Source organism: Megalobrama amblycephala, linkage group LG7 (assembly GCF_018812025.1).
Source record: "Megalobrama amblycephala isolate DHTTF-2021 linkage group LG7, ASM1881202v1, whole genome shotgun sequence".
Classification (NCBI taxonomy): Eukaryota; Metazoa; Chordata; class Actinopteri; order Cypriniformes; family Xenocyprididae; genus Megalobrama; species Megalobrama amblycephala.
Window position 1 is genome coordinate 36,283,029 of NC_063050.1, and position 13,319 is coordinate 36,296,347.

At 36.9% G+C, this 13,319-nt stretch overlaps 3 protein-coding genes across 3 annotated transcripts in view; all 3 read left to right on the plus strand.

The window, feature by feature from the left end:
* mxd4 (MAX dimerization protein 4) overlaps window positions 1-5,462 on the plus strand; it is a 30,658-nt gene extending 25,196 nt beyond the window's left edge. Inside the window, exons 5-6 of the mRNA XM_048197257.1 lie at window positions 5-164; window positions 1,043-5,462. Coding sequence (XP_048053214.1) covers window positions 5-164; window positions 1,043-1,200 — 318 coding nt within the window. The 3' untranslated portion in view covers window positions 1,201-5,462. The remainder of the gene's footprint in view (window positions 1-4; window positions 165-1,042) is intronic.
* A 905-nt stretch (window positions 5,463-6,367) lies between these two features.
* On the plus strand, window positions 6,368-8,336 carry ndufb6 (NADH:ubiquinone oxidoreductase subunit B). Its single transcript, XM_048197258.1, has 4 exons — window positions 6,368-6,656; window positions 6,826-6,918; window positions 7,912-7,956; window positions 8,185-8,336. Exons 1-4 carry the CDS (start codon window positions 6,477-6,479, stop codon window positions 8,254-8,256), a joined length of 390 nt encoding a protein of 129 aa, XP_048053215.1. The 5' UTR covers window positions 6,368-6,476; the 3' UTR covers window positions 8,257-8,336.
* Window positions 8,337-8,484: 148 nt separating this feature from the next.
* toporsa (topoisomerase I binding, arginine/serine-rich a) lies at window positions 8,485-12,850 on the plus strand. The gene is made up of 3 exons (XM_048197255.1): window positions 8,485-9,105; window positions 9,212-9,278; window positions 9,878-12,850. Exon 3 carries the CDS (start codon window positions 9,881-9,883, stop codon window positions 12,518-12,520), a length of 2,640 nt encoding a protein of 879 aa, XP_048053212.1. The 5' UTR covers window positions 8,485-9,105; window positions 9,212-9,278; window positions 9,878-9,880; the 3' UTR covers window positions 12,521-12,850.
* Window positions 12,851-13,319: the final 469 nt, after the last annotated feature.

The window sequence follows — 13,319 nt, forward strand, 5'->3', positions numbered from 1 at the left end:
GCAGAAGCTGGAGGAACAGGACAGGAAGGCTCTAAACATGAAGGAGCAACTGCAGAGAGAACATCGCTACCTCAAACGGCGTCTGGAGCAGCTCTCTGTACAGGGCTTAGAGCGCATTCGCACTGACAGCATGGGCTCCACCATCTCCACTGACTCTGAGCAAGGTACAGCACAGCTGAAATATCTTGATGAGAAATCAGGAAATATGTGGAAATACATTCAATAAAACCTTTAAAAGCAAAATTAAGTTCTACACATTTTCTACACAGCAATTACACATACTTTTGCACATGCTACTCATATTGTGATACATATACCCATATCTATCTATCTTCAAATTTCAGTTTAATGTTCTTGCTTTAATGTTATATTTATTTTTTTAATGTCCTCTCAATAACAAAATAAGAATAATACAAAACGCGGACGTCTGACCTTGACAGACTGAGCAGAAAAAAATGAACCAGAGTAAATTTCCACGTCAAAGAAGGCAGAGCCTCAGCACACACCTACCTAGTACATAATCGCCACGGACCAATTGTAGTACGAAGGTGTTTACTTGCCGGAGTGAACTTTTCAGGAAAAATCGCATTGGCAAGCTGTTTCGTACTCCCAAAACAAACTCCAAACAAACTTCATTTTGGCCTGATTTTGTGTAAAATGACGTAACATTAGTTCGTTCTTCGATTTTGATTGAAGTATATCGGGGCCTTAAGTGTTGTTGATTACCACAGATAGTAATTTCAACTCTTCACCCTTTAATATGTATAAACAAACATGAAGCAAGTTTACAGTAAATTCATGTATGTTGGAACACCTGTAGGTGAGCGAGCAGCACTGCTAATAATAATAATAATAAGCACACTATTTCACAAGCATAACCATAGTCCTTTTACATAAGTCAACATTATTGTCTGTGGTAATCAACAATCTTATATTTGCCACCATAAGACATCAGGTTTACAGAATATTCCTTTATTCTTGGGATTAGTGATTCATGTGTAAAAATCTCTGTTGATGTGATGTTATTTCTATGTGTTCACAGAAGTGGACATTGACATAGAGGGAATGGAGTTCACGCCAGGTGAGGGTGATAGTGTGGACAGTGTTAGCGATGGTGAGGACCACTACAGCCTGCAGAGCAGCTCCAGCGATGGAGGCCACCATTCACATTCCCACAGATTACAGGCTCACATCTGCTAGGCTGTGTCAGACCGCAACAGTGTGTCACCTCCAACATACCCATCAGCCACTCCCAGCTGGCAGGAAGCACCTGGCTGATTTCCACTCCTCAGAAAACTCTCTCTCCCCTCTCAACCCTTGCAACACTTTATATCAACCCCCCCCCCAACCCCACAAATACACACAGACAAGCAATATGTGGTTTTAGTAAGAACATGTGGTATGGTAATGCAGTTTTAACTTGTCTGTTTTGCTGCTGTGTGAAATTGTGGCTCTGTTCCTAAACCTAGTAACTGCCTTGCTGTCTATCATCTACATTGGCAGTTCTGTCATCTAAGGCAGTATCTTAACTGAAAGTGATAAAAATTATAAAACACTATATAGGCTTGCTTTTGTGCATCACTCACATAACTCACGTTTTAATCAAATATATCCGATTCCCATTGAAATTCCAAGCAACCACAGGTGAGGGCAACACATTTACCCACAAAGATATTTTTTAAACTTAATAAATAGAAGATTGCACACACACAGGAACAAAGAACCTTGTTTTGAGCCGCTGCCCTGTGAATTTTATAAATAAAATAGCTTCACATCTGAAAGCTACAATATATTTTTCAGCAACGCAAGGTGATAACATTGCTGTTTTTGAAGCAATTAAACTCAAAGCTTTACTATATAAACCAGATTTAAAAAAAATCACCTACACAAACTTTTTATAGAATTCATTCAAATAATCTTAGATACAAGTCGTGTCTTAAGTGACTAAACAAGTGGGACAAAAAATCAGATATGGTCAAAAGATCACATCTGTGCATTAAGCCTTGTAGTGTAAACACAGCCTTTGACTGTTGCAAAAAGTTGGAAGTTAGACTATAATATCTAAAAATGTTGTCTATCTAGGCAGCTTGCTAGTTTTGGGAATAGAGCTTGCTTGTGTGCCAGTTTATTTTGCACAATGGGCTTGAACAGAATTCTTGTGTTTCTTGAAACTGCAAGTCATAGCATTAAGCACATTAATAGACTCCTTAATAGACTTATGGAAAGGGAGCAAAAGGCTAAAACCTCTAGGCATCAGTAGTTTCTATTTCAGATTAAAAAATGGAAGACCTGTTATATTCTCACCACAGTTAAATTGACCTTGAAGTTCATTAAGTTCACTTTTTTGTGAAAGAAGAAAGAATATTAATATCTAATGGCTGATTACTTGTGTAATTAATTAAAACACTCAGTTGCGACAGGAGCAAAGAAATGGTGCTGTCCAGTTCCATCACTACGACAGTCTGTTGTCAATACTTTTAGTAGTAAATGATGTAGCAATAAACTTGGAAATCTACAGCTTTCTAATGCAGTGAAATAATTCTGGACCAAGCCTAAAAAACTTGAGAAGATGAGTAGTTTTGTGAGTACTTGTACAACTATCTTTGTGAGGACAGGTTTGAATTTTAGACCAGCGGAGTGAGGACAAAGAGTAAAGTGAGAACATTTAGGTCAGTCCTCAATTTCTGAGACTCTTTTAAAGACCTGTTAGAGGGTCAAGACTTTGTTTTAGGGATAAGGTTATAAATAGGTTTAGGGTAAGTGTTCAGGTTAGGCAATTAGTTGTGATGGGTAGGGTTAGTCCAAGGAGCTAGAGATTTAATTGTGTCAATTAATGTCCTCAGAGAGATATATGTACGTGTGTGTGTGTGTGTGTGTGTGTGTGTGTGTGTGTGTGTGTGTGTGTGTGTGTGTGTGTGTGTGTGGCCAGCAATGAAACTGACAAGTCCAAACTGTATGACTGTACATATGAAGGTGTAGGGATGGGAAAAGCTCTTTGTTGAAGTGTTGGTACTATCAGAAAATTATATTGATGCTTTTAGTCCCATGTCTTTCCCTGTAACTTACTTGCAATAATTTTTGAAGCCTTTATTCTTCAGCGGTATATATGCAGTGCGGTGTGCAATATTCAGTATATAAAAGAAAGTTCTTTGTGCTGGGAATTCCAACTCTTCAGACAGTCCCAGTCTTAAAAGCAGGTTAGACCAAAATAAATGGAAAAAAAAAAATAAAAAATTAAATAAAAATAAATAAATAAAAAGCAAAAAAGGAAATGTACAATAGAAAAAAAAAAAGAAGCCACAAAATACTTGTGATTTTAACAAGTGCAGTTTGTATTTTCTGTAGTAGCTTTTGTACTATATTTTCCTAAATAGTCCTTGGTTAAAAGACAAATAGAAGACCATATAAATAAATATATAGTATATACAATGACAGAACATGAAACCAGGATAATGTTTGGGAGAACTCTGGCATTTGTCCCTTATCTCCAACTGTCATACTGTGCCTTGACTGGTCATATCCCTGTTTCTCCACCCATTTCCTTGACACATCCCTCCAGCCCTGCTCAGATCCACAACCTGCCAGTCACCCTGCAGCTTCCATCCTCAGAATAGACTCTTCTTTGGCCTTTAGCACAAGGTGACGAGAAACATTCGTTAGTCACCTCTGACCTCCATCTTTTAATTCTCCTAAAATGTGCTTTCCATTCTGCCATGCAACATCATCCACATCACACTGGTCATCTCCTCTTGTGGCAGCTCGTCTCACCCCATTGCAAAGTGTTGTCTAATCAACTCTGCCCTTAACGTTTTTTAAATTTTTTTTGTTTGTTTGTTTTCCTAATAGCTGTCTTTTATTGTCTTTATGCCTAAGATGTGTTTTGTATTTCAAACAATGAAGTGGAAGACCTTGGGAGAAGAGCATTGGAATCAATCATTAATGGCAGCTCGAGTCCTCCCCACCCTCTCCCAATGGTAGTTCCTGTTTTAGTGTTAAAGTGTGCTTAAGGTGATGGTAGTATTTGATCCTCTGCCCATAAAAGCAAAGATACAGCAATATGATTTTTTTTTTTGTTTGTTTGTTTGTTTGTAAAGGGGTGGAGACTGGGTCTATTGGTAAGCAGCACTGTTTCAATACTATGGTGCATATTGTGACCAACTCATTGAGGTGTTTTTTTTTAATTATTGTTATTATTTTATCTCTCCATTCTCTGTAAACACTGAAAGGAGGGAACATGTTTTATTTTATATCTTTTTTAAAAGCTACTTTTTCATTGAAGAGTTTACATTTATGTCATGGATATGCCTGACTGTTGTAGCATTCTTTTTCAGTGTGATCAAGTGAATTGTAAAAAAAAAAAAAAAAAAAAAAAAAAAAAAAACAACTCTCGCACAGAACCTCCCATTAACGTGATTTGATCGAGAGTTAAGAGAATTGTGCATGAGATTTTTTCAAATCTTTAAGAGATTGTAGCTTTCATTGGCATTATCTAAGAATCACATGCCAAATATGTGAAATCAAGCTAGTTAGCTTCCAGTGTGGTGAAAGAAATACTTCAGAGTGACAGAGACAGGGCTATTCAGTGGCTGCAGGGTTTTCGAAAGCTTTAAAACACTAAAATGAGTTTATGTCAGCAGACAGGTACACATATAATTATATGAAAAGAGCCAGGTGTCCAAGGATCTTAGATGTGTGTTCCAAAAAAAAAGTACAGAAGATACAAAACATGCCATGTTGTGATGATACTTTGTGTTTGTTGGGCCTTGCATATTGAGCTTTCTGCAGAGTATGTTTGATTGAGTTTAGTTAAAGTCTGTGTGGCAGAAAAGCTGGGAAACTGGGAGTTTGGGAGTCAAGGTTACTAAAGAACAGAATGACCAAGAAGAAAATATATAGCTATATAAAATTCCATTTATCTTTGTTATAAACATAAAAGCACTTGAAGAAAGAAAGAACTTCCATAAATAATAAGAAAAAGAAAGATTCCTGCCGTATAGATTCTATTAGATATAGACTTATTTTTCTAACTCCTCCCAATTTTGGGAGGCATCAGGTGTAATATCAGATTTATATCTTTATATGACTAGGTTTGTGACCCATATTTTCTGCTCACTTTCCTTCTCCCCTGCTTTTATTTGTTTTGTGTTCATGGAGCAGTTTGTTGACAGGTCAGCATGTGTGGCGTAGCTCACAGAATGCTTGCATTTTAACGTGAGAAAAACTTGCGGAAAGACTGCGAAGGGAGGGTTCTGTGCCAGAGACCTGTGAACAGATTTCCTTTTAGAAAACAAGTAATATGCATTCAGACGTTGTATAATATTGTAAAGGTGTTTTTTTTTTTTCTTTGTGTGTCTGTGTGTACGTACACATATTTACCTGGTGCTGGCTATATTTGAGCCCACACTCTAAGGTATTATGTATTCTTGTATTGTAATATAAAGAATTAAAATGTTTTATACATACTGGGTCTACAGTCATTATTTGCAATTTGCAACAGTCATTGTGAAATATGTTTGTAATGTAGTCATAGTTTCTAGCTCTGTTCTGTGGAAATTGACTGGATTTAGGACATTTTTAGGAACTAAACTTTGGAAAGAATGCTACAGGCGAGTGGGATATAGGTTTTACCCCTTTATTATTATTATTTACTTAAGTTATCCTCTTGGCATGAAGAAATTATAAGTAAAACTAATGTATCTAATTACTAGTCATATATGTTTCCTTTCTATCTCTACTTGCCTGTCAAAATAGAGGCAAACCAGCCTATACATATAAAATAAAAGCAGTGTTGTGTCCATTTGTATTTTAAATAGAGAAAATTACATAAATCAGTTGTTTCATATGTAATCAAATTTAATAATGCATAATCCCATTCCAGAGTCTTTACTGTGCTGAACATTTTTCAGTTTCTTAAAGATACCCATAAACCAGCCATGATGAGGTTTGATATTCATAATGTTAGTAGCAGTAAAATAATTTATTTTCTTTATAGAAGAAAAGGAAAGTTTGCAAAATGTATCCTTGTGCAGTGTAGCATAGCATTGTAACTTTTCTGTGGTGTGATCTGAAAGGCAGCAGACAGGAAAAATAGAGACAACTTAGGCACTGGTAAATTTTTTCTATGATATAACGAAATATTTGTCATTTATATGTCAGCAAAGATGCTTTTTGCACCTAGATAAAAGAGTAGAACCTAACCAGAAGAGCCTAACAGGGCTATGCTACCCAACGAAACATGACCTTTTGTCGCCGGCAGTGGCAAAGCAGTTAATGAATAACGCACGACCTCGTGTGGCTATTGCTTTTTTTTCCCTTTCATCGCAGTGGTTATTTGACTCCAGATCAATAGGTGTCGCAGTGTAAAAGCCCGATATTTATGTCGAGTATTCTTGAGTTCGCTTTGCACTCTGGGAGGTTTGTCCTCTTCAGATGTCATTGTAAATTCTACTGTATTTGAAAAGTAATATAAAATCGGTATGTCTGGATACACAGCGGATGAAAAACTCCGCTTTGAGCAGTTAGCAAAGCTTCGGCGGCAATGGCTTAAAGATCAGGAGCTCAGCCCTCGAGAGCCCGTCACTGCACCCAAAACACCCGGCCGCATCGAGCGATTCTGGGCTGGATTCCTGGAGCCCAAGACACTCTGGAGACTTTATGTGAGTTTATACCATGATATATGATTTGTTATCCACATTAAACACATCTGAAAAAAAATGTATGCTCTGTATCAGTAACATGCATTGAACTTAAACTAAGCATTTCAACGGCAGTATTCTATTATAACATGCAATTTTGTCTTATCTTCTTTTTGTGCGGACGAACCAGACATTTAAAGCCTATAATGCCAGTGTTTTTGCCATCACGCGGATTCTGATCCCAGCCTGGGTCGTGCATTACTATATGAAGTACCACGTCGCTGTAAGTGCAGACTGACATACTGTTTGTTCAAGTGTGACTTGCTTTCTTTGATGACAGTATCTAAGAATTACCATGACGATTATAACCTTCGTGTGTGTGTGTAATATATATATAAAACAAATGTATAAACATTTTAATTACATTTAAAACCCTCTCCAATCCTATTCCATCAGAGCAAGACCTCTTTTATTATTTAAAAATATTTTATTGGACTGTCCCTCTGTTAATGCAAGTAGACAAGTGAGATTTTACCACAAAAGTTTTTCGAATTTTTATCATACTTTAATATAAATCATCTTGCATGATATTAACTGCTGTTTTGTTTGGTTTTACTTTTTAAAAAAAATTTTTTTTTTTTTTTTATGCAACTCTTGTATTTTCATAACTATGTTTTTGCCACGAAGATAGCCTCAGATGCTGACATGGTGTTAAAAAGCTATACTATGACTACAGCTTTCAAGTTTTAAATAATTCAAATTATATAAAAGATAGTGTTCAATAGGAAAGCCTATTTTCAGACGTATCTATCTACTGTAACCTACCTCATCAGACAATGATGTATCAGGAAAATTGTGAGACGTTCTGGGTTAATCTTATTTGATACTTAATTAAATTTGTCTAAACTTTCATTTTGGGTGAACTATACATTATACATATTGTTGCTATTCACAATACATATTTTTGTATTGTGATATACACTACCCGAGGAAAAAAAAAAAAGAAAAAAAAAAGTCACTGTTTGGATTTAAATGGGCAAATGCTTGGTCTATGATTGGATCATTATTGTAGTGATTATTATGTTTCTAGCATGTTATATGTTCAGTATAATTATGTTTATTTTGGTCAACCAAAGCTATAGAAAGACTAAGGGACTGAAATATTACTGTTGCCTTTATGGCAGATAAAATAACATTGAACAACTTTGTGTTTTGGTTGATCATTATTATGCTAAAATTTAAAGCTCAAATAGAGTGATATTTCTTGTTTCCACAGAAAAGGCCATATGGAATTGTTGAGCTAAAACCCAGACTGTTTCCTGTAAGTATATTTGGTCCAAGCAGTATTATCACACTAATAAACATTTACATTTATTCAGTTAGCAGACCGCTTCATCCAAAGTGATGTATAGTTGAGGGCATAGACAAAGGAATATAGTAAAGTAGTCAGTACGGTGTTTTGTAAATTAACATTCAAATAATCATTCATTTCGATGTTTCTAAATGACCTCATACACATCTTTCTTTGTGCATGTATGTTTTTTTTCAGGGAGACACAATTTTGGAAACAGGGGAAGTTGTCCCAGATCTTCCTGAAGCAGAGGGTCATGGTCATCATTAAAGATGACCATGATGACTGTTTCACTGGTTGTAAAATTAATGTTTGAGTGAATACTATGTCAATAAAATTTATTATACAGATTCTGTATACTTTTCCTGTGTTTGAGTAACATGCCCCTTTGGTTAGATTATGCCTGAATATATATTCTGGTACTTATTACAAATTACATTACTAAGATTTTGATAAATAAAACTAAGATTATTTATTCTGAATCTTTTTTTCCCCCAAAATTTTTTATTTGTTGTGACAAAACTCGCATTCAAGAACAGTCTTGTACTATTTTGATGAAAACAATGAACAGTCAAGAGCAACATTCTTTAACAACACAAGGAGTCTTAGACATTTGTTACTGCATTGTTTTAATAAAAGACAAAACAATTGAATGCATTAAAATCTGTTTATAAATTATAATATAATATAATCTGTCGTTGCTATTTTGTCAACAATTCCCTTATGTTTTCGTGAATTTTTTAGTATTTTGAAATTATGAAATAAAAAAATCATAAACCACAGCTAGATGGTACTATTACGTCTCTATATCATTAACGCGTCACATTGCTAACTTTGGACGTTTGTCTTGCATATGGTGGATGTGCTTTTATTTTGAAGTGAAAAACAGGAAGTTCTGAAAGTTTGATAGCATTTCACTTCCGAGATGTTCTTGTTTTGTTACGTCATTATTAACAGACCGACAGAGAGAAGTTGGGTCATTTTTGGTTGTTATTAAGCGCTTTTTAATATTTGCAGTAAATTGTAAAGGTGTAGCAATAAAATACCTCAGATATAATGTATTTCAGACGTTTTGAATATCGTGTATTGATCTTTGAACCGGCACTGGTTTGTTAGGCAGTAAGTTACATTATTTTCAGTTCACATGTTTTTGTGGATTTTGCATTATTACAGTCATTAAACAGTACAAGTCATAATGCTCCTTTATTTGTTTCGGATACTTAAGCGAGATGGTTCCAGTGGAATCCAGAGGATCTAAGAACTCAAGTTAGCTACGACAAATACAAGGAAGAGTAAGTTTGAAACATCATTTTTAAGGGGATATATTAGTATTTCTACTTTATTCTGTTCTACATTAATTTTATTATAGAAATGTATTCATTGCGATTAACACAAAAGCTAATATTACACTTAATTGTTGTGTTTACATTCTGTAAGGTATTTTGTAACGCAGCAAAATGCCGATATTTTGTTGTATATATTAAAAAGTAGTTCATTACTAATAAGAAAAAATTGTAATATGATCACATTAACACTAATATATTAGTAGGCTATTAGTATGTGATTGTAGTTACCGTATATCGTAATGATTTGACGTACAAAAGTTTTCTAATATTAAGCAGTGAAGCTGTTTAGTTTGAAAAAAAAAAGAAGAGAGAAATTATAGAACAGTATACTATTCTACCTAAAAAGGTTTTCTTTTGCAGAATTTCAGGACAGTATCACTTTGAAATTGTCTTTATACTCCCTAAAAACATCAAAATGAGTTCCAATTAATTATTTTCATTTATAACGTTATTTAAACTCTCTAAACTGTCACATTTAGACACAAATGTAGCGAATTCTGAGAACAGTACAAGTAGCCTAATAATTCAAATGTTTCTTCCATCAGATTATGGCATCACCACAGATAAAGGAGCGTCCATCATGTGTTGTGTTAAACACAATATCAAAAGCAGCATCTCCAGAATCAAAGTGCCCAATATGCCTGGATCACTTTAAAAACATATCATATCTTGATGTGTGCCTACATAAGTTTTGCTTCTGCTGCATTCATGAGTGGTCAAAGAATAAAGCAGAATGCCCCTTATGCAAGCAGCCATTTAATTCTATTTATCACACCATTAAATCTGAAGATAACTACAAGAGGTTTGACCTGCGACCAACTGAAAATGGCTCATTTGGCAACATGGCAGGGCAAAGATTCAGGTATCGCACCACACTTACAGGCGACCGAAGACCAGCACCGAGGAGAACGTCTCCCCCTCCTGACCATGGTGTCATATTTGAGGGCCTGAGAGGATCTGTACCACAGCGACACAACAGAGATCTCCATAGCATGATAAGGAGGATGGCAGTAAGGCAAAGAAGAGAGAGTGAGGGCAGGTCGGTGCAAAGCCTTCATGAACAAGAAGTGGTTAAATTCAGACGAGCTTTGTACAGAAGAGGAGTGCGAGTCCAAAGCGTGCAGGATGGTGGCCGTATCAGGGAGACCTCTGCAGAGTTCTTTAAAAGAAATCCTGCTTGTCTCCACAGGCTTGTACCTTGGTTGAGACGAGAGTTGACTGTTCTGTACGGCACCCATGGTTCCCTTGTCAATATAGTGCAGCACATCATCATGACTCTGATCACTCGACATAACTTGGATGACCAGGCTGTTCTACATGAGCTTCGTCCCTTCTTACTGTCCCACACGGAGCACTTCCTGCATGAGTTTCTTAGCTTTGCTCAGTCCCCGTTCAACATGGAGGCATATGACCAGCGTGCTGTTTATGACTTGCCTCGGCCCTCCGGAGAGAGTAGCAGTTCAGATACATCTGTGATTGCCATTTCTGAGGATGAGAGTGATTCTTTAGTGTCAGGAGCCCAGGATTATGCCACTCCTAGGGTGACCTTAAGCCAAATAGCATGGGATGATGAGACCCCAGGGCCATCCTACTCTTCAGAGCCATCTCAGGTATTACCTTTCCACGTGAGGGATTCAGACTCTGATAGTAGTGTAGGGGAAGCAGTAGCATCTGTTACTGCTGTACCACATCAGGACCGTCCAGCAAATACTGCCACTATTGCAGTGGAAGAGGAGGATTCCCCTGGCAGTGATGACGACTGCTTTATTATTGGCTATGTTAAGCCAGTGGCAGAAAGAACACCAGAACTGGTCCAGCTTTCTTCTGATTCCGAACATTCTGAGCAGAATGCAGAGCTGCAAAGCCCTCGAGCATCCCAACACATTCGTTTTACTTCAGAGTCTGATTTGTCACCCACTGTCACTCAGAGACCCTTGGTGAGGCCAACAAGGTGCTCTCGCTCACCTGATGACACCACTACACACCTTAGAAAAGAAGATAAATATGGTAAAAGGCATCATGAAAGGGAGTTGTCGGGATCTAGAGAAGGATCCTCACACAGCAACAGGACACACTCTTCCTCTTGTAGCAGGAAGCACCCATTGTCTAAAGAGAGCAAGCATAAGTGGAACCAAGGAAAGGAGACAAGTCGCCACAGCTCTTCTTATTGGCATTCATATAGCCATTATAGTCAGCAAGGCAGCAGCAGGAGATGTTATACAGAGACAAGCTCATCCTACACCAGCTACTACAGAAGTGTATATGATCGCTCTCATTCTCGATCACACAGAAGAAGGCGAAGCAGGGACCGTGAGGACAGAAGTAACTCAAGGAGCACTTCCAGAATCAAGTCCAGCTCCTCTAGCTGTCACGAAAGAAGACACTCAAGGAGCAATTCTAAAACCAACTCTTCACACCGTCGTCACAGAAGTCACTCTGAGAGCCATTCTAGAATCAAGTCTTTCAATCATCAGGAAAGAAGCCGCTCAAGGAGCAGTTCTAGAATCAAGTCCAGCTCCTCCAATTGTCAGGACAGAAGTTACTCAAAGAGCAGTTCAAGATACAACTTCTCCAATCGTGACGTCAAAAGCCGCTCAAGGAGCAATTCTAGAATCAACTCTTCCAACTGTCAGGATAGAAGTCGCTCAAGGAGCAATTCTAGAATCAACTCCAACTCCTCACATCAGACATCACTGCATGATGAATATGGCAGGAAAAGGAAGTACAAAACAAAGCATTATGAGGAACCCTCAAGGAAGAGTCCTAGTAAGTTGTTTGCCGATTCTGCTGAAGAAGGTGGGAAAAAGAAAAACAAGAAGCATCACAAAAGGTTCAAGAGGAAAAGTAGGAGTCCAAGTGTAGATGACAAATCTGAGGGTCACAGTAGGAAACATCACAAGAAGAAGAAAAAGAAACACAAGAAGAAGAGCAAGAGACATAATAGTGAGGGGAGGGTGGGAAAGCATAGCCCTGTTCTCATTACAATAAATAGTGACAGTGACAATGCTGACCCTAGTGAACCTTCAACAAGTAATGTCTGTGCAGCTAGCTCCACTTTTACAATAGCAAACAGTGCTACAGAAACTCAGCTGCTCCAGTCCAGTTTCCTAGACATGGAGCAACAGTCAACTACTGGAACTGAATATAGTTCAGTGGGTGATGCAGGGAATCACATCCAGACTGATTAACGCCAATGCCTTCGTGATTTTGTATGTTCAGTTTAACTGATATTGAACTCCTCAATTTGTGGCAAATAAAGATTAGCAAAGGACTATTGTTGCAACGCCCAAATGTTTTATAAATGAGCTTTGATGAGGGGATGAGTTTTAAATGTGATGATTTTGATTTGGGGTTCTTTTTTTTCTTTTGTATAATTGTATAGGATAAATGTTCATGTACATTTGTAATTTTGAAAATGTATTAATTTCAAACTCACCTATGCAAGCAAGTTGAGTCAATTTTCAAGGTTTAGTGTTCTTTTTTTATTTATCTCAAATAAATCGAAAAGAATCATAAAAGTGTATTTATTTTCTGAATGTCCTGTCAAAATGTGTTATTTTATATAGCCTACATTGTATTTCTATGTGTAGCCTATGTTTGCTGGTAGCACTTTCATGCACAGGCATTCAGTGTTCATTTTTGGTCCAGTTTTACAGTTTACACAAACTCGGTGTATTCCCTCAGATTTCTAAAACATGTTAAGAAAATACCCTGAAAATTCATCTTTATACTGAATCAATGACGCCAAGCATAGATTTTATCCAGAGGTATGATTTGTTTCTGGCTAGCTCACAATATACTGTATAAATGATTTTTAAAGGTAAAAGAATATAAAATGCTCTAGAAAAAAAAGTTCATTTGATGTGATCTGTTGCAAAATCCATTTTTGTTTGCTGAGATGATGCATTTTGCATTGCGTTCACATCACATTATTTCATAAACCTTTATATAGGCTACAGCTACAGTGTGTTTTTCTTTTTCAATCAT

Bases quoted from the DNA above. Each gene is read 5' to 3' on its own strand.
- ndufb6 (XM_048197258.1), top strand. From the start codon at position 6,477: ATGTCTGGATACACAGCGGATGAAAAACTCCGCTTTGAGCAGTTAGCA. The intron at 6,657-6,825 runs GTGAGTTTATAC...CGGACGAACCAG, and splicing joins AGACACTCTGGAGACTTTAT to ACATTTAAAGCCTATAATGC. The intron at 6,919-7,911 runs GTAAGTGCAGAC...TTGTTTCCACAG, and splicing joins ATATGAAGTACCACGTCGCT to AAAAGGCCATATGGAATTGT.
- toporsa (XM_048197255.1), top strand. From the start codon at position 9,881: ATGGCATCACCACAGATAAAGGAGCGTCCATCATGTGTTGTGTTAAAC.